Source organism: Apus apus, chromosome 1, assembly GCF_020740795.1.
Source record: "Apus apus isolate bApuApu2 chromosome 1, bApuApu2.pri.cur, whole genome shotgun sequence".
NCBI classification, from domain to species: Eukaryota; Metazoa; Chordata; class Aves; order Apodiformes; family Apodidae; genus Apus; species Apus apus.
In genome coordinates, this window is record NC_067282.1 from 113,567,535 (window position 1) to 113,591,757 (window position 24,223).

General features: G+C 40.5%; 2 protein-coding genes across 18 annotated transcripts in view; one reads left to right on the forward strand and one right to left on the reverse strand.

Annotated features, from left to right (window-relative positions):
• The window catches only part of GPM6B (glycoprotein M6B), a 110,009-nt gene extending 94,525 nt beyond the window's left edge, over positions 1 to 15,484 (forward strand). For 8 of the 11 annotated variants that reach the window (XM_051630964.1, XM_051630932.1, XM_051630933.1 and 5 more), the window contains 6 exons: positions 1,636 to 1,822; positions 4,836 to 4,992; positions 8,152 to 8,323; positions 10,253 to 10,326; positions 10,634 to 10,699; positions 12,938 to 15,484. In XM_051630964.1, the coding sequence (XP_051486924.1) occupies positions 1,636 to 1,822; positions 4,836 to 4,992; positions 8,152 to 8,323; positions 10,253 to 10,326; positions 10,634 to 10,699; positions 12,938 to 13,087 (806 nt within the window). In that variant the 3' untranslated portion in view covers positions 13,088 to 15,484. Of the gene's footprint in view, positions 1 to 1,635; positions 1,823 to 4,835; positions 4,993 to 8,151; positions 8,324 to 10,252; positions 10,327 to 10,633; positions 10,700 to 11,397 lie in introns of all 11 variants that reach the window. The other 3 variants (XM_051630983.1, XM_051630955.1, XM_051630915.1) reach the window with 1 other exon arrangement.
• Positions 15,485 to 15,967: 483 nt separating this feature from the next.
• OFD1 (OFD1 centriole and centriolar satellite protein) overlaps positions 15,968 to 24,223 on the reverse strand; it is a 33,348-nt gene continuing 25,092 nt past the window's right edge. For all 7 annotated transcript variants that reach the window (XM_051630803.1, XM_051630797.1, XM_051630830.1 and 4 more), the window contains 5 exons: positions 20,215 to 20,334; positions 18,994 to 19,145; positions 17,887 to 18,057; positions 17,181 to 17,248; positions 15,968 to 16,164 (listed from right to left, as the gene is read on the reverse strand). In XM_051630803.1, coding sequence (XP_051486763.1) covers positions 16,119 to 16,164; positions 17,181 to 17,248; positions 17,887 to 18,057; positions 18,994 to 19,145; positions 20,215 to 20,334 — 557 coding nt within the window. In that variant the 3' untranslated portion in view covers positions 15,968 to 16,118. The remainder of the gene's footprint in view (positions 16,165 to 17,180; positions 17,249 to 17,886; positions 18,058 to 18,993; positions 19,146 to 20,214; positions 20,335 to 24,223) is intronic.

Here is a 24,223-nt window from a genome sequence, read left to right on the forward strand (position 1 = left end):
TGATAAGATGAAAGCAAGAGATTATTTTCCCCAATACCACACATTTGGATTTTGTTTGCTCCATCACTGCTAAGCTGCAATGTTTGTTCATTTGGCAGTATTTTTTTCATGAAGATAGTTCCTATTGAGTGGACTCCAGCTGTGGGCTTGACTATAAAAGCTTCCCAGGCTTGTTTCCATACAATTAGGTCTTGTCTGCAGTTAGTGAAGTGGCATTTCATAAGTCATTTTGGTGGTGATAGCCACTTAAGACTGTCTGGGACACTTGCTAGTGCCTCTCTAAAAGGAGAGTTTCCCACTTATGAAATGAGAAAGCTTTCAATTATTGGATGCATTATTATTCCCCAATGCTTCATAGAAATGCCTGCTCCGCAACTCACTCATTAGTAGGAAAGGGAGGGCAATGAAAATAAACTTGTCTCATGTGGTGGATGGAGACTTGCTGATCTTCATGAGGGATTGTTGGGGCAGGAAGATGTATTGTACATGTTTGCCAGCTGTCTTCCTGCCTTCAAATGTTCTCTCCATTTACCACCTTCCAGTAGAAGCAGCAGGCAGTTCCTGCAACGTGCAACGCTGGTCGCTCCATTAAGCGTTGCCTTTAATGGCTTGTGTTTTGTGCAGTTGTATGAAATGCACATTAATGGAGACAGCTTAATGCCATTGCCCTGAAGTAATGAATTGGTATGGATTGCCATTACCATTAAAGTGCAGTTAAAAGCTGTGTTTCCGATTTACGTTTCCCAGCTCTGCAAGCAGATGGGTTTTCAGGCCGCGCGGTCGGGAGGAACCTGGCAATTCAGCTGCAACCTCCTTATTACAGTATTTGTAGAGTAGCAACTGTTCTGGGGGGTCTTTTGTTAACTCAGACTGCTTAAATGGTACATTTCATTATAACTATGATTATGCTACTGTAGACTGTATTCAAGGATCACTGTAAATCCAGTGTATCCTATAAAGCTGGAAACGTATCGTCTATGTAATACAGGTTCGTGTTGCTGCCCTCAACAAAAATTGCTACTCTTTGGCCACCATTCAGTTTCCCTGTCATTAAAATATCTGTATCCCTATAAACTTAGACAGATTTACACCAAAAGATACTAGGGAGCCATGGGAGAGTATAGGGTAGTTGAGTTTTGTAGACCTGTGTTCTTCTTCCAATGAAAGTGCAAAGTACCTTTTACTTTTTCCAAAAGGCTTTGTCGTCTTGAGTATTTGCTTCTCTGGCTTTCTGAGTGGTGCCAGTGTAGCCGCTTCTCCTGCCATTGGTAGTGCTGAAACACTGGAAGCTCGGTATGAGCAGCTGAATCACAATAGAGCACTTCAGACAAGTGATTTTTTTTATATTTTTTTTTTCCTTTTTCCATTTCATAGGCTGTCTCATCGATTTCTTGATCCTGTAAAGACAGGAGCATTCAGTCCGCTTTCTGGGCTCTGGGTCCATACCAACAGATCTGGAGGTCTCTGCTGTAGAGGGTGATGCTGTCTTGCACCACCTATAGATTTTTGCTTAGCATGTCAATGTCTGGACCTTTTAGTCTCTGTGGCTTTTTACCAAGTGGAGGACAGATACTTTTTTCCTCATAATTTGCTTTTTGCTCATAACATTTCTTTTGCTTTCTCTTTTCTGCTTAGGTTGCTTTGAATGTTGCATTAAGTGCCTAGGAGGAGTGCCATATGCTTCACTCGTGGCAACCATTCTCTGCTTCTCGGGGGTAGCTTTGTTTTGTGGCTGTGGCCATGTGGCGCTCACGGGAACCGTGTCTATCCTCGAGCAGCACTTCTCCACGACTGCCAGTGACCATGCTTTGCTGAGTGAAGTGTAAGTATGCCTCCCGTTTCCATTATTCCTTACAACAACCTCAGGCTAAATGAGTAGCGATGGATTCTCAAAGCCCAGTCTCCATCTGCGAGTATTAGGCGGCTTGTTTGTCCAGCAGCGCTCAGTGTTTTTTTGGTGTTGATGCACAAAGAAATCGGAGTGTGTATCCTACTTCACCTGTTTTTTTGGGACCAATACTATATAATATCCTCATCAGTGCTGTAGGCAGTGGCATTGAGTACACCCTCAGCAGATGTACAGCTGACACCAAGCTGAGCAGTGCAGTTGTTATGCATGAGGAAAGGGATGCCATCCAGAGGAATCTGGATAGCCTTGAGTATAGGGCCCCTGCAAACATCAGGAGTTTCGACAAGACCACCTCACATGGGTTTGGGCAACCCTTGGTATCAATTCGCGATGGGGGTAGAGGAATTGAGAGCAGCCCTGAGAAGGCCTTGAGGATACTGGTGGATGAAAAGCTGGACATGAGCTGGCAATGTGCACTTGCAGCCCAGAAAGCCAACTTTATCTTGTACTGCATCATAGAAGCGGGGCCAGCAGGTCAAGGGAGGTGATTCTCTCCTTCTGCTCCACTCCCATGAGTCTTCACTTCAACTACTGTGTCCAGTTCTGGAGCGTCCAACACAGGAAGGACGTGGACCTGCTGGAGCAAGTCTGACTCCAGAGGATGGCCACAAAATGATCAGAGAGCTTGAGCACCTCTTCTGTGAAGACAGGCTGAGAGAGCTGGGGCTGTTCAACCTGGAGAAGAAAAGGCTCTGAGGACACCATATTGTGGCTCTTCAGTACTTTAAGGGGGTCTATAAGAAAGGAAGAAAAGCTTTTCACCAGGGCCTTTAGTGACAGAACAAAGGTAGGTTTAGTGTTTGCTGGTGACACAAAGTTTGGAATGATTACAGAAATATCATGGAAGCCTTGTTCTATCCATCCCTCCTCAGAAGAAGGTGGACTGGTATTGTACAAATGAGGAAAAAGAGAGAGAAAAGACTGGAAAGAACATAAATGTTTGTCTCTGCAACTGTAGCATTTGGAAATAATGACCAGTTCAATATTCAAATCGTTTGTGTTCCTGAGGCTTCTCTGTGACACCAGAGGAGGAGCTGGAGGCTTATGTCAGGGCTTGTGCTTATCCCCTCTGCCACAAGCTTCTCATTTCTCATAACACTGAGGCATATGTGGGTCCCAGGCTCTGAGCCAGTGGTCTGAACACTGGGCCTTACATGGACCCTCCAGAACACATGGGGCCTTAAGCGGCCCCTCCAACTAGACCTCCAGGCTTTGTAGAGGCTTTTGTCCAGCAGCAGTGAGGAGTTCTGCTCGAGTTGTGTTCACTATGTCTGCACACCAGTTCTGGGGTGCTGCCTGGGCCTGGGCTCAGCTTCCTGCCCATTTCTTGCCACAGGCCAGCAGCAGCCACACGCAGAGCGCGTGGCTGACCCTTGGAGATATCTCTGTCCCAGGGCAGGGGAGCAGCGTGAATAACAGCAACTGAAAGCAGCCCAAGGGCTCTGGGCAGAGGGCCCTGTGCAGGCCGTGCAGTCTGTGAAAAGGGGACTCATGTGGCACATGTTTGTGGGCCAGTTTGCTTGCACTCAGCATGAGACTTTCTCAGCTGACCCCTTCCCATCTCCTGGAAGCACTGGCATTGGTCCCACAGCACCAGTCCCTTGCAGGACCTTCTGTATCCAGACCTACCACGTGGCTCTGGGACTGCACCCCACTGGGGTCTCATGTGTCCCCTCTTCCAGCACCTCCCAGCCCTATGGTGTGGTGGAGCATCTTGTCCTCAGCTCCAGTGCATCAGCTGCAGGGACCCTGCAGTTACCCAACTAACTTAGCAAGCAACTAAGCGGCTGTTCTTCAGTGACCGAGTAACAGAATGTCCTTGTGCTTGTACTGTCACTCTTTGAGCAAAATAGAAGAAATTGCAAAGGTAGCTGTAACAAGCAGCAAATTTTAAATTTTGAAGAATTGTTGGCAATGTTTCTTGTCAAGTCAGTGTCAACAGCTGGGGAAATGTGTAATTCCTACTGAAGCAGCTGAGGTCTTAGGCTCTGTGAAGGTCTATTAAGGCAAGGGAGAAGACTTGCTAGAAAGGGACAAATAATGTAAGGCACCCTCTGTGGAGTGGATTTTTAACCAGGTTTCATATTACTAATTTCTGGAAACATGTATCAAGTTCTTCTTATTAATGACCATGAAAGGAATTCTTCTGTTCTCTCTCAAACCATGACTTAATTTTTTTATGTTTCACAGCACAGGTGCAACAGATTTATCCTGTTATTTTTAATCAGGTTAGAAAATAAATGTAACACTTCCCACATATAATCTAAATGAGCAATATCCTAATTTGATACAAGGGATGTGGTATGGGTAAATGGTAGTCAACAATTTTTTAAATTAAGCTAAAACATGCAGATGATCCTTGGAGATCTCTGCTAGTGCTACTTAGTGGAGAGTGGTAAGGGTTGAAAAGAAAGCTCAGGAAAAATATGTTTTTCCTTAGAAAACTGGCAACGTAAATGTATAAATAAACCTCTCTGTTCTGTGAATATCTTAATCCAAAATAATCAACTTACTTTTAAGAAGGCGTAAGTTATAGAGAAGTTGTACTAATAACAAAGTACGATTTTTGGAGACCAGAGGAAGTGTTGTGTGGAAGATTTGGCATTCTGGTCCTCCAAAACAATTGGCTTCAGATAGTGGAGGCTTGAAATTGCAGCTTGGAGCTGGTGGCTTGTGTAAGAACTGCAACACAAACAAGGGGTGCTGGGGCAGATTCAAGATGAATGCACATCAAGTATTGCTTAGCTGTAGAAGCAGGACAGTTGTACTCGTGCTCTCCTGCAGCCTGGTTGGTAAAAATGCATTAAGGAGCCTTGAACTCTGTTTCTAGAAGAGGAGTTCTCTAATACCTATTACCATTTGGGTGGAATAACTGTTTTTAAAGGCCTGAAATCTAATGATTTTTTAATTATTATTTCCCTTTTAGAATACAGCTAATGCAGTACGTAATTTATGGCATTGCATCGTTTTTCTTCTTATACGGAATAATCCTTTTGGCAGAAGGTTTTTATACAACAAGTGCTGTGAAGGAGCTGCATGGAGAGTTCAAAACAACAGCCTGTGGCCGCTGCATCAGTGGAATGGTGAGTAGCATAAGAAATGGGAACAGGCATCTTTGCTTGCTGAAACTTGTTGGACTTTGTCTGACTTGTTTGCATTTGAATGATTGTGTCCTGCTGCCTTCTTTGTTTAAATCCTTATGAGTGGTCAGAGCCAATCCCTGTTGCTGGACCTTCTTTGAACTTCAGGGATGCTTGGTCAAACCCAAATTCTGCAGGTGGACTGTCAGGGTGCTCCTGTGGCCTCCCTTACCATGAAGCTAACCCACTGGTCTCAAGTTGATGGACACTACCAACTTTAAAACACTCAATGCAAGACGAAATTTGTGCTTTCAAACATGTAGCACGATAGCAGTGCTTAAAGGCAGATTGTAAAATGTCTGTGGTTTGCAGAGTTATTTAAATAACAAACTGTAATCCCTCTGACTTCCGTAGTCCGTTCTGCTTGAGGATGCTTGGATCCTTCAGACAGTAATGAATGAAGCTTCCCAACATCTTTGCACTTGAATCAAGTATTGCTGTCTTGCTTTTGCAGATGGCATAAAGATATAATAATCAGTCTTTTTCACAAAGCTGAAACACATAAAGCCTTGAAGTTACAAGGCATCTTCCCTTCAGTATACTTCTCTATTTGAAAAAAAAAAATTAAACAAAGTTTAACTAAAAATAAAACTTCAGATTCTCACCCACGTTGCCCCCTAGGGCGCACTCTGCTAGAACAGAGACATAACTATGTTTCTGAGACAGGATTTCAAAGCTATTTCTGCAAATCTGAATTCAAAGCTCGTATTTATGGAGGAAGCTAAGCAGTATGACAGATCGCCCACGGGAAAGTGTGGGTGAAAAGAGAAGAGGCTTTTGATGTGATTGTTGCATTTTAATATGCGATCTATATCCTGTACTTAAAAAGTAGGTACTTTCCGCTTTTTAAATACGAAGGAGATATATGTTTATTTTCAAGGGGCTTAACAATTTTCCACTGTGCTGTTGGATACTGACTGAATTTTTCAGGAGCTAATAAAAATAAGACCTCCTGTCATTTTCTAGTTAAGCAACTATTTGCTTCCTCTTTTTCTAGCAAGTATGATCTTCACTGAGGAGCAGATTAGATCTAAAGCAATGTTTTCCAAAGATCCAAAATACAATAGAAACATACACATACCTGCATCTCATTAGTGCAGACAAGTGCTTGTGCAGTTGAGTGGTTGCAGACACGATTGTCAGCTGCTTATACAAATACCAGTGTGGCAAATGGAAACACACAGAAAATCGTGTTTTCATGTTAGCCTATATTTGTCCACATGATGAAGGAGAGAATTTAGCAGCTGAGTAAGGGCTTGGAGCTCTTGTAAGTCATGGTGTAAAACTTCCTGTATGCTGCTGTGTAGTGATAGAGCTCCTGAAAGCACCTGGATTAGAGTAAGGTCTGTGAGGTGATACAATTATTTTAACAGATGAATGGCTGCAGCTGGGTATGGACAACAAGCTTTTGGATACATAGTGGGGGTTTTTTGCTTCTTTGACCAAGAGCTTCTCTTCTTCTTCCTCCCTTACATTACCCGCCAAGATCCTGAAAGGCAGTCACTTCCATCTTGCATAAAGTTATTACAGAAGACAGACTTCCAGCTTTCCTAAATTATTTGTGTTGCCTGTGGTACTGCAGAATAGCCATTTCCCACAGTTATCACATTAAATGTGAGACTGTGTTCTGTCCTGGCTATTTTGGGAGTTAAAGGCTTTGAGTACTTCCTCTCATGCACACTTCCACGCAATAAAGTGTACAAAACCACATTTTACATATAGTGCATCTATGGAAATCCTTTGAACTGGTCCACTTGGTCCTCACCAAAATCCAAAGAGAGAAATCCCAATTCTCACATAAAACATACGGATCTGGTGTATGGCACTATCTCATACAAAATAAGGTGTTCCAGTTCAGTTGAGTACAAATTAAAGTCTAGTTGAGTTTTTTGGTGGGCCTTACTTATGCAAGCACTTCCACCTCTCCAGACACACCACCTTCGTTGACTGGAAAACCTCTAACCAGTTGTTCAACCTTTGCCATAACATTCACAGTGTGGTTTCAGGGTATCTGGACAAAAACCTATGGGGATGCAAACATCTACCACAGCAGCACTGGTTGCGCCCATCAGTTCTGGATCAGGCTGAGACAACCTTCTCCCTTGGAGCCTTTCCCATCTGAGCTGTTCTTCTCTGACACAGACGTTTCAAGTGAGAAAGGACAGCATCAGTGCTTTACTAGGAGTAAAGCCTTTCCAGTTCACCTACAGTTAAATAAAGGTGAAAAACAGACACACAAGATGTAACGGTATTGCCCCACTTTCCAAGTAGGATCCTAATCCCAGTCCCATCAGGAGGAAGAAGCTAGGAACTGATGCCAGAGCTAGTGCTTCACTATAAAACTCAAAGAAGAGGGAGAAGGGAAGAGGTCCAGTGGGAAGGAGAAGCTAAATGTTTCCAAAGCAATGTGTGACCTTAAAATCTTACCAAAGAAAATGCATGTAATACATGTAAAATGCATGGTTTTGGTTTTGGTTTTGGTTTTTTTTAAAGAGCAAATGCAAACCAGCAAATTTCAATGGAAAATCCATTAATGTCTAAGGTGAAGTAACTAATTTTCTTCTTGGCAGTGTGTATTAGATCAGTTGAAGCTTCTGATTTGCTGTAATTGTTGTGGTATGTTTTCAAAAATAAGTATTCTCAAATGTTACACTCAAAATTAATTTCAGTAAATCAGGGAGTACAGGAAAGCTCTGTGAACATTGAGTCACTCTATTTTGATTTTTAAGTTGCAAAGAAATGCTGGTATGTTACAGTTAACTAAAAATAACTTTTAAATTGATTTTTTATTGGAGTTTTATGGATTTTAGTCTACAACCAGCATCCCTGCTTAGCTGAGGATTCTCAGTCTCAGGAGGGCAAGCTGTTTACTCATGCAGGCTGATGAAAAAGGAAGTGTCAGAATTACTTTCTCAGTAGCACTTAAACTACCAAAGTATTTGTAAGCAACAAGAATAGTGACTTTATTTATGCTTGGAGATAAAATGGTTTTATACTTGATTTCTGTAAGCATGCTTAAAGAATATTTTGAAGCATTTTTAAGGAAAATTCAAGTACTCTTTTCAATGACTAAACGTTAAGTGCTTGTGTTTTTCTGCCCAGTTTGTTTTCCTCACGTATGTACTTGGAGTGGCCTGGCTTGGGGTCTTTGGCTTCTCTGCTGTGCCTGTCTTTATGTTCTATAACATATGGTCAACTTGCGAAGTCATCAAATCTCTTCAGATAAATGTGACAGTTCCAGGGGACCAGATCTGCGTGGATATCAGGCAATACGGTACTTATTTTAATCCCGATTAAATGCCTTATCCTTTCTCCTTGGTCTGTCTTCAGTACTTTTACCTCAGCCTTATGAAATGAACCAAATGCAAAAGCATCTTGTATCTCTGAATGTGCTGTTACTTTTCTAATTAATTCAGATTACACTCAACTCTTTCCAGATGCAATCAATTCAGATGAACTGGCAAGTCATTTATCTAAAATTATTTTGTAGCAGTTTCCAATACTATAATACTAGGTTTAAAAATAGATCAGCCTCAAAATAAACTGCTTAGAAACAGTGCTGAGAATACTGTTAACCAGATTCTGGTTTTTGAACCTGGATGCATGTATTCTTTCCATTCAAAAAGCTGTTTTTACAATTAAATATGAACACCCAAACTTTGCTCTAACAATTACTGTAACTTGGAAGAGCAAGAACCTGCAGTCAGGAGCCTGCCTTAACTGTTAGTGAATTAATACTGTTTTCTGATGACACACAGAAATCCGAGGGGGGTGCAGGAGCAGAGGAGTCGGGCTTTTTGGTTAGTTCATTCCTTAAGGTGAATTTTTCCTGACGTTGATCTTTTTGGTTTCCCTTGTGCAGAAGAGCTTTTGTCACCATTTCTTTTGGCCTCGTTTTAGCTAGCGTTTTCTAGGAATGTTTCTTTCTTTGGACTGAGCCATTAAAAGTAGAGAAAACAGATTCAGAGTTGAAATAGTAAGAAAGCTTGGGTTTGCTTTTCTATCTGACCTGTAAGTCCAGTAGGAGAAGATAAGATAGACTAATTTTAAAAGCAAGAAAGTCCCAAATCAGTTACATTTTTGCATCTGACAGTTAAATTTTAGCAACTGACAGCACGAGGCTGGGAAGTCGTCTTCTTTAGCAGGAAAGCCTAGGAGTGCAGGGAGAAGGTGTCCTCTCTCACCTTTCTTCCTCTCCTGGTTGTTCCACAGCTGTACAAGCTCCATATGGGGCTGTGCTGTTCCTCTGATCAGTGAAGTCATTTGGGTTGCCATGAGTGATGAGAGAGAGCAGGTCCTTAACAGGCAGCTTGTGTCACTGAACTGTCCGTGTGTTTTTGGATGGAAGTAGTAGCTAAAAGGCTTCAAGTGGATATTGCAGTTGCAGAGAAGAAGCTGGCTTTAAAGTAAATCCTATAAAATCTTTTGGAAAGCCATACCCTCCTGAGCAAATTTCAATTACCTGCTCCTTACAGAGCTGCTAATTCAAAACAGCTGAGTTTGAAATGCTAGTTATATGGAGGAGACAAACTGGTTTTCGCCTGTTTCAAATGGCTTTTGCTTAAGGTTGACATCTGTTATGGGCCTGAAAGTTTAGGCTATTTTAAACCTTCTCGATCCTGTTGACTTTTCAGATTTTCAGTTGTGACAGAAAAGTAATTGGGAGCACATGAGGTACAGCAGACTGAATTTTCTTGTAGAAGCATTTCACTTAATGCTTTTTTACCTACAGGAGCCAAAACAGAAAAAAAAGAAAAAAAAAAATCCTTCTGTCATTCTTGCCTCTAGCTCCATATTCACATTCTTCTACAGTAGTTACTTGTTCAAGTAGAACTTAATCTAGAAAGTGCTATCCTGAATAGTGCCAAGTACTTCTGAGATGCAGATTATCCCTTTCGGTGCTGAGTGGGGGAGTAGGCAGTATGTGACTGGACCTGAGGTGCAAAAACCCAACCAACCATTTGGCTGCCATATGGGAAAACCACATCTGAGAACAGGCCTTGGCAGCCAGCCTCAGTATAGGGAGAAAGCACAACCCGGGTGAGTTGTTTTAATTCCTCCTGCCAACTTTAAGCTGTAACGGTCAGTGCACGGATGCCCAGAATGGGAACACAACTGGCAAGTGGGTGGAAAAGATGAGGGAGAAACAGAAAACGTGTCTTGATTGCTAAAATTAGTGTTTTCTTTTGCTGTGGTATTTCAGGTATTATCCCTTGGACTGCTGTACCTGGCAAAGCCTGTGGCCCGATTTTAGAGAACATCTGCAACACGAATGAGGTACAGCAACATAACCTGTGTGCAGCTTTTGCCTCCAAGTCACTTGGGCACAGTGTAATAAATAACTTGATGAAATGTTTTGGAGAAAACTAATACTAACAGTATAAGGAGATAGATTTCAACACAACACTGAAATTATGTTAGCTCATCCAGAAAATTAAAATTATTTCAGAATGATTTTATTTTCTAAAGCTTTGAATACCTTGCTACAGAGACTTTTCTAATATCCTTACTCTCCAGAAGAGTTGACTTGTTTTTGCACTATCTTCAATTACTTCAATGTGTTTACATGTGTTTTTTTCTCTAGTTCTACATGTCTTACCACCTGTTCATTGTGGCTTGTGCTGGAGCTGGTGCCACTGTCATAGCATTGGTGGGTAGCATTTTTTTTTGTTGTTCTTTTATTGTGTAAGATTTTTTTTCAGGCTTAAGATCCTTTAAGATTGAATTTTGTGTATCTTAAGAATAGTGATCTTAGACATTAAGGAGGGCAAGCTGTAATCTCCATTATTTGCTGCTATGGTTTGGACATTGCAGATCAGCAGGTCCTGAACTTTTGCTTTAAGAAGTCATCTTAACCCACTTCGTCCAACCTTAGGATAAAATTCTTTGCATGTCCTTTGACATCCCTCCTCCTGCCTGCTCTTCCTGTTTTTTACATCCACTATTTCTTTCTTTTTGGTAGTTTATTTGATCAGTTTCTTGTAACTTCTTGGGCTTTTTGTCTGGACCCAGGCAGTCTGACTAGTCCAACCCTGCCATGCCAGTTTCAGGTTGCAGTTGGGAAAAGGGGCGTTGACACGGTGACTTGCTTCGTATGTCCTAACGCATCCTCTAGCTGCCAGCTTCTAACCTCATGTCAGCCAAATCCAGGTGTAATAGTCGTCATTTCTCGACGAAACAGCCTTAGGTCTGTGTGTAGGTTATAACGGCAAGTTATTTATCTTGCATCTTCACCCTGGAAGAAGCTCAAAATAACGTCTGTTGTAAAAGTATCGACAGTTGCCCACATGGGCTTGAGCTGTCACCTTGCTGTATCTTACTCTCCTGTATTTTGTTCTCTTCCACCAGCTGATCTACATGATGGCTACTACATATAACTATGCTGTTTTGAAGTTTAAGAGTCGGGAAGATTGCTGCACTAAATTCTAAATTGTATAAGCCCAGTAAAGAGCTGCATTGCGTAGCTTGAAATACCACTGACACCCTAGGCTAAAAGTCTAGCTTTCTGAATTTTGTTACAGTAATTGTAAATAGCTTCAGTAAGCATCACTTAGCTTATCAGATTAATAAAATGACTTCTTGTATATGAACTGTGATGTGGATGAGATCTGGCTATTTTTTCATGTTGAGAGGACTCAGTTACTGTAGGGGTGTTTACAAAGCATCCTTCTGAAGAAGGGATGTTTCCATTTCAAGTCTCCACTTGTTTTCGAACAGTCATCTCTGAAACAAATACTGGAAGAGTTCAGGGTCAGAATTACTAATTTATTCTTCGTCTCCAACACCAAATACCACCCCCTTGAGCATACAAAAATATCTATCATACAAAGAAGAAGAACAGTAAAGTAGTGCCGGTCTCTTTTGGAGGAGATAGATCCTTGATTTAGCTCTGCGTAAAACAATCACATTCTTTCTTTTGGACCCTGAACTAGTAAGAAACAGCATATAAATAGCTTCTGTTCTTGTATGGCTTGCACTTTAGTAACTGATTTCTCAGTAGCCAGATCTCAGAACTGTAAGTATGACTGCACGGGAAGCAAAACCATGCATAGATCATAGAGGCCTTTTTACACTGTTGGGATTAAAAAAAAAAAAAAAGAAGTGAATCAGTGTTTTCAGATGTAGATTTTTTGCATGAAGTATGGTGAAAAGTTGGGAAGAGATGAATGCACAAACTAGAAAAATTCCATACAAGAATAATAATAATAATAGTAATAATGAAAAGAACTGGTTGCTATATAATGATATAAAACTCTTCACCTGAGGTTCGACAATGGAAGTTAAAAATGTAGTTATAAAAATATACGATTAAGACTTCTTAACCCAGAGGTTGCATGCTTTTGCTTAGTTTTGGACTCATGTTTTGTTGTTTAATTTTTCACTATGTTAATGTAGCCTTGTTCACATAAATAAAATTGTTTACAGTTTCAGGCTTTTTCCAGGGGGAGGGTGGAATTCTCATCTGCTTGTTGGGGAAAAAGAATTACCAGGATCTGGGCGTGGATATGCATAAACACCACAACTTTAGGAAGCAATTCTTCTGAGCACCTCATAGTTTACGGATTACATGTATTGCCACATACAAAACTTTTTTCCTGCTTCCCCCCATTCTGCATTTTAATTGATCCGTACAAGTCTGTAGCTCATTTTATTGCTGTTACACTAACTTTCTCTAAATTGTGAATAACCAACTGAAATAATTATTAGCATGCCAAATTCTAGAGATCTTTGGAAATAGCCTCTGTGCTTTTTTTAATAACAGAATGCTTATTAACGTAGAATAACTATTTTTTGGTTGTTATTTTAAAGAGCGTCTATTAATCTAACTAGCAGCTTGCTTTGCCTCTTGACATGCTCACTAGCCATCATGCTCACCCTTCTCTTCCAGATCCACTTCCTCATGATACTGTCTTCTAACTGGGCCTACTTAAAGGATGCAAGCAAAATGCAGGCCTACCAAGATATCAAAGCAAAAGAAGAGCAGGAGCTGCAGGATATCCAGTCTCGGTCAAAAGAGCAACTCAATTCTTACACATAAATGTTTGCCACAGTAATTCAGCAGAAGAATTCTGTAGCTCTGACAAATCAACAAATAGCTGCTCCGCAGTACAGATGTGTGTCTACCAAACAAAATTAGAGAGAAGTGCAAAAGCTTCACATTCCAGCTCCTGGAACACATTCGTAGGGAGACCTTCCCTTGGGTAATCTTCCATCCTTTCATACAGAGAATGGAGGTTTTATTCCAGGCATTTTAAAAGGCAACACTTCACAACAAGTGACCAAATTACTCTTCCTCAAGACCTTTGCTGTTCAGCATTTGACGTGCTGTGCAAAAGCCGTGGCAGGCGCCCCAAGCCAGCAGGCAGAGCCCTCTCTTTACTGCCTTTAGGCAGAGGCACCTGTGGGGGGTGTGATGCAGTGTCTGCTTCTAAACCAAATGGCCAGTGTGGCCGGCCAGGATTTCCCACAGCTGGTGCTTAGGTGACAGCAGCAGTTCCTGACTTGCAGCAGGGCTGGCTTTGGCCCTTCTTTTTCCCGCGGGCCACAGGAACCGCCCTCTGCTTTGGTGCCAGACGTTTTTCATGACGAAGCAGTCACGCTCCTGTGCTTACCTGAGTGTTGAGCAGATGTCCCCCAGGTTTTAATCTTTTTATTAACTATTCAATGGAATGTAGATCCCCGGATCTGGATAATGATCCCCTTCTTTGAAAATAAATGTCAGCTTTGCCTTAATATTTATTTTCTATAAATGTCTTAGCATTTATATAGTGGCAGGAGACCATTATCCTACATTTTAAGTAAGTGAAAAGTGTTACCTTGTTAAAATGACACTGATCTGACCATTCCAAATGAGCGGATGAGGAAGTTTGCAGAGTTTTACACAAACAATAAAGATTACAGCCATAAAACAGAATACAGGATGTCCACCTTTCTCTATCTTGGTGCTTAGCAAATTTATAGTCAGTGCTTATGTGTTTTCCTTTTTACAAATTAATTAGCACATTAGGAAGACGTGGTGTTCAGAAAAAACAAACAACAACAACAACAAATAAACTGGTGCCATTTTACAGTCATTTCCCATAGAAGTTTGCCTTCTAATTACTGTTTTTTTTCAGAAGCATTCAGTGATATCTTGAGTATTAGTGATGGTATATTTGGTGTTTGTTCTATATGATATATATATATATAAATGTGGGGGGGGAGGGGGATAAAAGACATCAATCATTGAAAAAATTTAAATATTAAAGTCATGCCCATGTTAAGCTGACGTGTGATTTGATAGTTTTGACTGTTTGCTGAATATAAATCAAAGGAAGCACAAATTTCTTCAAGTCAGTATTAAAAGAAGAGGCATTTGGGGGGGTGTTAACTTCAAATATTTTTTTTTTTTTTTGTTAAATATTGAAGTCTAATTTGACAGTTTTAAAAAAGGGGCAAAGTTGATCAATGTAGAGCAAATATGACAAAATAGCCTAGTGTATGTTCTTACCTGTTGCATGAAGGAGACATTTCTACAGCAATGCAGGTGATGTTCTAGCCCAGTGTTTGCATAAAGGTAATAATGGAGGCAGTGTCTTAAAGCCTAATTCTTTTTCTAATTCAGTGTAGCTATTACTGGGAGTTTTTGAAGTTTTGTTTAAGTAGTCTAATATTTTTATGTAAAGAGCATTAAATTTTGCTATGTATAAATTTTTGTAACCTAACAGTGAATCAATATTTTCTATCAGTGCCAAGGGCTTCCTGTAGTTACATCCAAGTGTTAAAATAAATATTTGTAGATAATAGACAACACTTGTGTATGCTTATTTGAAACCAGACCTACAGCTTCTCCGTCCTAGTGCATTTCTAGGCTTTATGTCTCTTTCTGAAGTGAAACACATTTTGTTGGATAGTGTCTGTCCCTTTGCTGGTGTCCTGGGCAGGGATGCCCTGTAGGTGTGCACTTCAGCATGGTAAGTCAGCCAGTGTTCCTAGCATGAAGTAGTTGGTAGTTGTTCCAGGCCAGCATAATGCAACAAGCACTACCCATCCCATTCCTGACCTCCAACAGGAAGAGTCGCTCTGAAATTTTGCTGCAACACCAGATTAAGCAGCCTGTCAAATTAGACCAGCCACCAAATCCCATTTTATCTTCATTTCTAAAAGCAGAGTTTACTTCTGTCGTGGTTTTGGTACCTTATGTTTCAACATCCAGCGAATTCAATCCAGAGCTTCAGTTTTTGCCCCTGAATCCTGTCAAACTTGGCTTCATGTTCTGGTAGTTAGGACAAGATGAGCAGCCTCAAATGCAGTGCAAGTTGTAATATATGCTGCCACCCCAAATTACTTCCTTGATAAAATATGACTGTATTTTATACTGTAAATAAAGTTTAATGATCTTGCCTATAATCTACCTACAAAATACAAAGCTTAAATAAAGATGAGTTAAATAGCATTTTTATCTGAATCTCTCCGTTCTGGGCTGGTAAATAGCAACAAGGTGATACACGAGGTAAGGCTGATTGTAACAGATGTTGCTCCCCCACCCCCACCATAGCAGTTGAAGGGGCACATCAGCTTGGCTCTGTCACATGCTGCTCTCAAGCTGTGCAAGCCAAGGGTCTCCATGGGACACCTTTAAGAATGTGACAGGATGACTGACTTTTGTGTTACCTGTACACTGTTACTTTGAGCTACGGTTTGTAGCAGTTGGAGGGGAAGGGTTTGGGCAGTGGGTCGGGTGTTGGAGGGGAGGGGGGGGGGGGAAAGCACAACTTGAAAAGCTGACAAAGTTTATATGAAGTCAGTGCCAAAGCCAATCTCTGCCTGAACATTTCTTTGCACTGCTTTGTCCTCTCTCTCACCCCACTCAAGGGCCTCCTTCTGGATTAGTAACACATCAGGGCTCACTGTTTGAATTCAATGACTGAAGCAATGAGACAGTTCAAAATCAGCTTTATTAATTTATAATTATACAACCTGCAATCTTGGTGCCTAACAGTTATTACAACATTTTGTAGGCAGAAAGCTGCTTTATAAACATTTGTATTGTTAAAAAAAAATTAATTTAAAAAATCAGTAGCTGTTGTTCACCAGAAGTCTTCATCAATGTCTCCATGAGAAATGTTTGCAGTGCTGTATTAAGGATAGGAGGGAGGGAAGGAAAGTGAGTCCAAAATAGTTACTTATCTTAAATACTTGTTTGAAAAAAAGACAGTTAAGAGATTGCTTGTGCTGCAATTCTCTTGCTGTTTCAGTGAGCTGAAGGCAATAAGCAATCCTTTAAGGGTGAGGCTTTGGGCTGTCATGAACAGAAAATCATCTCATCTGTCACAGCAGTACTGTCTATCTACTGCTTCTGTGGCACTTCCCCAGGGACAAGAACCCTACACAGATACAATTGAGGAGCACCAGCATAGGGTCCGGTATGTAAAGCAGCACTGTTAAGACATAGCTAGTAGTGAAACATTTCTACAGTTGGGGGGAGCATTTAAATTTTTTAACCATTCGATATTTTTTTGCTGATATATATTTTCAATTCTACATCTGCAAATAAATGGAGAAATTTGACAGACGTAGGGTTGGGCTTGTCTTTTTCTTTCCTCTCTCAAGCGACTTTTTAAAAACTATGTATCCATATTGATGGGTGTCTAGAGAGAACCAGCAGAAATGCCCGAGCTCTGGTGCCTCGGTGTCCAGGTGCAGACAGCCAAAACCTCTGCAGGAAGTTTGTGAACTGGCTTTTTAGAAATCCATGATGCTACTGACAGATCAAGGCTAATTCAATGCCAGTAGCAGATGACCAGCAACGTGCAGCTCAGACAAACCTTCCCAGGGTCATTCCCCAAGAAGAATCCCTCAAACTTCAGCTCACTGTGAAGGAACTGATGCTGCTCAGCAGCAGATAAATAGTTTTAACTGCCAGAGCTACTGAAACAGATAATTGACTGTAGTTCCCTGCTCCAAATGCCATATAGTGCATAACTAACCTGTCTAAGAATTGGAAAGATCTTCCATTTTTCCAACACATTTTCTTTTGATTACTAGTTTTTTTGGCTTTTTAAGGAGGCAGGTAACTTGACCATAATTCATACCATAAGTATTTATTAATATGGGGTCAGATAAGTGATTAATAGAAACATGAGCCTTACCTGTCATCCTTTTCACTAGATACAAGTCCCTCTGTAAGTGACTCTTCTGTTTCTTCTTTCTTTGAATCCTGGCAGCCAAGAGGAAAAGACACTATAACTGGTTCTTAAGTCCATGTTTAATTGACTTTAATAACAGTATCTGTATTTTAAGGCACCTAACTAAAAATAAGTCTGCTGAAGGAGCCACCGTATTTCTGCCAATGCTGAATTGCATCTAGAGTAGCAGTGCTTTGGAAAATCCAGTTAGGATAAAGTCTGACCAAAAGCAAACTGCATTCTTCCATCAAAGTCATGTTCCCCCATGTCCATACTTCAAAGTCAAATTTTCCGTTTTGCCAGAATTAATTCCATCAGTTGTGTCAGTGAAACACAAACTGATCCACGTAGATACAAACTGTATTTAAATACAGTTTAAACTAAAAATTGAGGACATTTACATTTAAATACCATCCTAGTACCTAAAAACCAACCAAACACCCCTCCCAGAGGATACAGGAACCAAAACCCTTCTAGAATAAAGTGTTCTTTTGTATCAACACATTTCTGCAAAACAGATCCAAACACTTATCTCTGCAGGTTGTTGCATAAAGCTTCTGAATGAAGAAAAAAATGAAATAATAAGGATATTGTTTTCATTCTAATCACATTTAGCAACACACAAATTCAACCAATAATATTTTTGGGACTCGGTTTTGAGACTAATCACCTTGGTTGCCAGTTCTTGCTCTCTTCTCTGCTGGATTATTCTCATGTATTTTTCTAATGGATTTGGAGTAGAAACCCTTACATTATCTCCAGCACCAGAATTACTGTTTTCAGGTTTTGGCCCCTTCATATCTTCTTTTTCTTCATCTATTTTCATCGAGTCTTGGATCCTCTTTAAGACAAAAAAAATCCAAATTAAAGGCTCATCAGCTCAAGAAAAATCCTTTTATAGTTAAATACCTGCACTACATGCAGGATTTCACATTAATCTTGGTAAAACATGCCAGTCTAAACAACATTGAACTTACTATATGCAGTTCAAGATTAATTGTTATCACTTAAACTCAAGAAGTGACATTCAAGAGACCCTAATTCTGTCTGGATGGCTGAGGTGTTGTGAGGCCAGACGCTTCTGTGTCTGCCATCTACGTGTGAACTGACAAAGATGAACTAACAGATATGCAAGTTTCTTGAAAGCCCCAGGGGCCCAGTTTGCTGGTGTGAAGGGTATCATAAGCATGTCTCATCAGCAGCACTAGACTTAATCAAAGTAATTAAGGTTTAAGGGTGGGAAGAGGAAGACAAAACAGGAGGGAGCAAAAATCCAAATTCTGTGCAGGTCCTAGAAGTTCAGAACAATACTTCAACACATGCTACATCAGCTCAAAGGGATTTAAGCAAACTCCCTAGGGTCTCCTTGTAAGTTCTACATCCAAGAAAGTACCCTGGATGCCCTGATACCAGCTAATGAACAGATGGGCATTAACACGTTCTAGTGTTGTCCCACCAACAGCAGTCCAGACCAGAAAGACAGCAAACATACAGCTTGTTCAAGGAGCTGCCTTCTGAGTTCCGACCATAGAACTGTAGTTTCCAGTTACATGAAGCATGGATGAAAAGATGTCTGTTTCCAGGGAAAACATTACTTGGCATGAGGAAGAAATTCTATCAAGACACTTCAGTTAATCACACAAATACATAAACAAATTTAGCTTCTACTACTTTGACTTCAAGAATAAAATTATTTTAACCACGTAACACACACAGCAATCCTAAAATACATGGCACTACTGCATTACTGCCAGAAATTAAGGTACAAAACCACCACCTCTTTGTTAAGCTTTTCCACTTCTTTTTGCTCTCTTTCCAAAGCTTCCTCTTGTTCTCTCTCTCTCCTTTCTTCTCTTGCTTTCCTTTCCTCTTCTGAGTTTTTCTCAACCTCTCTCTTCTGTTCTTCAAACTGTCTTCGATCCAGCACGGCTGTGAAAAAGTATTTCAAATGTGTGTGAATTGATTTATGTAGTTCAGGAATGTACTACAATGATGTAAAATCAGTATCAGGTTCCTGTGTAACATTAATAGTAAATTAAAAACAACTGGAGATATTGATCATACATATACCAAAGTTCTTGGGTATCTGGTAATACTTCTTCCTATCTCTATACATTTTTAGTCTGATACATGACTCATTAATAATTAAACAGTAGAGCCAAAGTAGGGGGCAGAGAGTTGACAAATCTCTCCATGCACTTCTCATTCCTAACACAGACTTTCTCATTAAATCTTTCTCATGCTAAAGTTCATGTTGCTATATTCTTTCCCTCTTTGCACTATGGTTGGATACAATTCTTTATAAAGCAAGTTACGTAAAAAAAACCTTTGACAATTATTGCAGGACACAGTGCTTGATGTGACCAGTATATTTGAAAAGCTGTGTAAGTAGAACAGCTTTCAGATAGTAATTAGATGCCCAAACTAAACACTGGGAATTGTTAGAAGCTACAGAGCTCTTCTCTAAATAAAAATAATTGTAATGCTTCCATCTAGAACAATTAGAAAACTGGCATATGCTGCACTCAAATCATCCTCATCTACCCAAAGATTTAAAAGAGCATTGTGGTAATACAGTTTGCAGAGTTAAGAAAAATGAAAAAAAATCCAGACAAGCAGTACATAAAATACTTTAAAAACAAAACAAAGCCTCTCAAGTCTCATTTCTATCAAGAACAGAAATAATACTTAATCATCATCCTAAAGAGGAAAGAAAAAGCCAAAAATATCTCTCTAGAAGCTGGACAGGGAGGTGGGACAAGTGACAAACGTGTTTAAATTAAAACCAAATGTAACCAAAACCCGGGTGAAAAAGTCATCCTCATACAGTAAAGCAAAAGAAAACATTCCTTCTTCTTTACTACATAATTAACACTTCTGAAAAATTCTTCAATCATGCCAGCATACGTACCTACAGAATGGTAAATATTTGATTTTTGTTTTATACATATGCCATTTTAAAAGGGTATTCACTTGTGTTTCTGAGCTGAGAACTCACTTAAGTCCTGAGGCGAAATGGCTGTTGCTGGCACAGTGGCTGTGACATGGTTTCCATTGACGAAGTCCCCAGATGGATGCAAGGCATCACTTTCACACTGCTCTGGAATGTCCCCCTGATCTGGAGAAGAAATTTGAACAATGGCTTCATTATTTCGTAATTACAATAGTGGAGCACAGCAATCGACACAAAGTGTGGGAATGGCTGAATTAGAACACATAAATATCAGCACTAATTGAGCATTTTCCCTTCAACTTGACCATTTCCCTGAGGATGAAGAATTATCATAGGCTGTACTTGCTGCTTTAATTACAGAATTGTTAGTTTTGAAATTAGCTATTGGAACACATCTGTTTACAAAGCCAAAACAGATTTATGAATAAATATACAACAGAAAACCAAAATGTTTTCATTTCTTTACATAATCAAGACACAGGTCAGAGAAAAATTACATATCCAAGCTTAGCTCATCCTGTCCATGCACTTAAAACAACCTTTAACTATTTGATCACATTCAGCTTCTTTACTGGGAGCCTGGCCTTCTTCAGTGCACAGGATGGATACTGCTAACTCAGATATTCTATATCCTGTTTTCTTCTCCCTGCATGACCTGGCTCTGAATTTACAAACCACAATTACTGTACTTCGTTTCTGATCCCTGCTATGATACTCAACTGCTGCTAAATTATTTATTTGCCAAGTGTGTAGGCTGCTATTATTTCATTTTTATGGAAGAACTCAAAAAGAGGTAAATAGAAGGATGTAGCTCCAGGTAGCCAAACTGAAATACACAAGATCATTGACCAGGTGGCCAAGAAGGCCCAGAGCATCCTGGCCTGCATCGGGAATAGCGTGGCCAGCCAGAGCAGAGAAGTGATCATAGCCCTGTACTTGGCCTTGGTGAGGCTGCACCTCGAGTTCTGTGTGCAGTTCTGGGCCCCTCACTACAAGAAGGATGTCAAGTTACTGAAGCGTGTCCAGAGGAGAGTTACCAAGCTGGTGAAAGGTCTGGAGAATAAGCCCTATGAGGAGAGGCTGAGGAAACTGGGATTGTTTAGTTTGGAGGAGGCTGAGGGGAGACCTCACTGCTCTCTACAACTACCTGAAAGGAGTTTGTAGGGAGGTGGGAGTTGGCCTCTTCTCCCACATGAATAATGACAGGACCAGAGGAAATGGCCTGAAGCTGCACCAGGGGAGGGTTAGACTGGATATTAGAAAGAATTTATTTACCAAAAGAGTGGTTGGACAGGGCAACAGGCTGCCCAGGGAGGTGGTGGAGTCACCATCCCTGGAAGCACTTAAAAGAAATGTAGATATAGTGCTTAGCAACATGATTTAAGCACTGAACAGGTAGATTAGGTTTTGGTTGGTGGATTTAGGTTATGGTTGGACTTGATGATCTTCAAGGTTTTTTCCAACCAGGATGATTCTGTGATTCTGTGATTTTTCCAAGCTTTTAGTGTAATATAGTACAGAAACCTCCTTAGGTTTTGGGTAAACATTTAGAAAATATCAAATTCCAATCCTTTAAATATTAGCAAGGTTTCAAGCATTTTTCTTCTCCACATTATAATAAAACTGAAATATTTTGCACAAAGGAAAACAGGACACCCAAACTGAGGAGTCTCTCTCTCAAAATGGTCTGAATATCTTTAAATTAAAATTCTTTTGAAGGAATTATAGATGAAAGTATCACCAAAATTTCTGCCAAACTGGCAGTCTGCCAAGTTAGAAATAACTTTTCAGTTTCTTACAACAGCAAGAGGAAGTCCTACCATCTTTGCCTAGGGAAGTAAATTCTATGTATGTTTTACGTAAGACCAAAATAATGGGTTATCACACTCAAAAGAAAGTCTATTCTACTTTTTTGCTCTCTCTTTAACTTTAAACTATGAGCTTATCAACAACATATGAGGCATCAGTATGTTTCAGGGTATGTATTATTTAAATAGTAAAAAAAACATTTCACAAATAGGTTCTTGTTAAATATTACATCTAAGGTCTGCTAACCACACAAACAAACAAACCCAAAACCCAAACCCGAAACAATATAGTACAAAACATCTTTACATTAACTGTTCTGCAAAGGGAAAAAAAAGTAACAGTCCTTCTCATACACCTTTACTCCTTTACATAAGGGGTAGACACCAAGAGACACATTATTTCCTTAAGAGGAGCACATCAACTAAAAGCATATGTTCTGGCATCTCCTTCACTCCATTGTTTTTTTCCCACTCTCATCAACATCTTTCTTCATTATATCTTATCCTACATTTAGTTTTTAGATTAAGAAGAGTGGCCAGCAGGTCAAGGGACGTGATTCTCCCCTTCTACTGTGCTCTGGTAAGACCCCACCTGGAGTGCTGTGTCCAGTTCTGGAGCCCCCAACATAAGAAGGACATGGAGTTTCTGGAGAAAGTCCAGAGGGAGGCTATGAAGATGATCAGAGGCCTGGAGCACCTCTGCTATGAAGACAGGCTGAGAGAGTTGGGGCTATTCAGCCTGGAGAAGAGAAGGCTTCAGGGAGACCTCATAGCAGCCTTCCAGTGCCTGAAGGGGCTACAGGAAAGCTGGGGAGGGGCTTTTTACAAGGCTGTGTAGTGAGAGGACAAGGTGTAATGGCTTTAAACTGGAGTAGGGGAGAATTAGGTCAGACATTAGGATGAAATTCTTCACTGTGAGGGTGGTGAGATACTGGAACAGGTTTTCCAGGGCAGTTGTGGTTGCCCTCTCCATGAAGTATTCAAGGCCAGGTTGGATGGGGCTCTGAGCAACTAGATGACCTTTAAGGTCTATGATATGATACTATATATGACATGCAAATTCTTAAAATTATTCTGTTGGCTACCTCAGATCACTGAATGATATAGCGGTAACTTATTTAGACACAGTATCTACTTAGGTCTAATTGCAGAGAAAATACCAGTCTGTTCTCCTATGTGATACAATTGAAATATGTAGTGAATTCCTAGAACTCTCTAATATGAAATTAAACAAATAAATAGAAATGTAGTTAAAATATGAGATGAACAGAAACCATTAGCAGCCACAGGCTCTGCTCACATTCAAATAATGCTTTTAAAGCTTATAAAATGAAATTAAGTAAATTAGAAAACAACAAATGTAAAATTTCACAGAAAAAGGCATAAATCTTTCATCAGCTTCTACTAGTTATCACTAAACACTATGAGCACATTTGCTGTTTAAAGAAACATCCCTAAGACTTAACCACAACCAAAAGAATAAGTGAGTTTCAGATCCAGTGTGGCATTCAGGATGTATAGTGCTTGTCTCAAACAATCCAAGAGATAAGTGATGTACTCAGGCACTCAGGATATCTGTTGTCTGTCTTGAGGCATTTAAGAGTTAAACAAGATTTGTTGATGGACTAAAGAGATGTCTCAGCAACCCACCCAACCATTTTGCTTCCCCTCCTGCCATGTGTACCTGAGAACTGGGGAGTTTAGCGTGGGACATGCCGAGATTGGAGACAAAGGAGTTCTACAGCTGGCACTGGGAGCAGAATATCCAGTGATAACCAGGCCTTGGTATCTCACGAAAACCACCTACTTAGCAGGACGAGACAGAGGGCCGGTCTCAAGCCACCTCCTAGGACCGAACCCCCACTGCAATAAACTAATCCTGTGGTGCCAGTTGTCTCAACCTCCTCTTTTGCAATGGCCGATCTCACCAATTAGCCAAACAAAGACTATCTGCAGGGCATAGCCCCGGGGCCATACCTACCCCCCTGCTATCTCAGAGGAGCACAGAGAAGATAGAAGGATTTTCTCCCTTATTCAGGGAGAAAAGTGGGGATGCGGTGGGCAAGAACTGTTTAAAAATCTGGGACACTATGGGTGCATTCGAAGCACTTCCCCACCAGGAACCACTTCCCCACCAACGACATCACTGGACCGTGGTGGTAGCTATGCTCTCGCTTGCTGTCCTCTGTATCTCTGCTTTCTCCTTTCTTTTCTGTCTCTGTTTTCCTCCCTGTCCTATCCGCTCT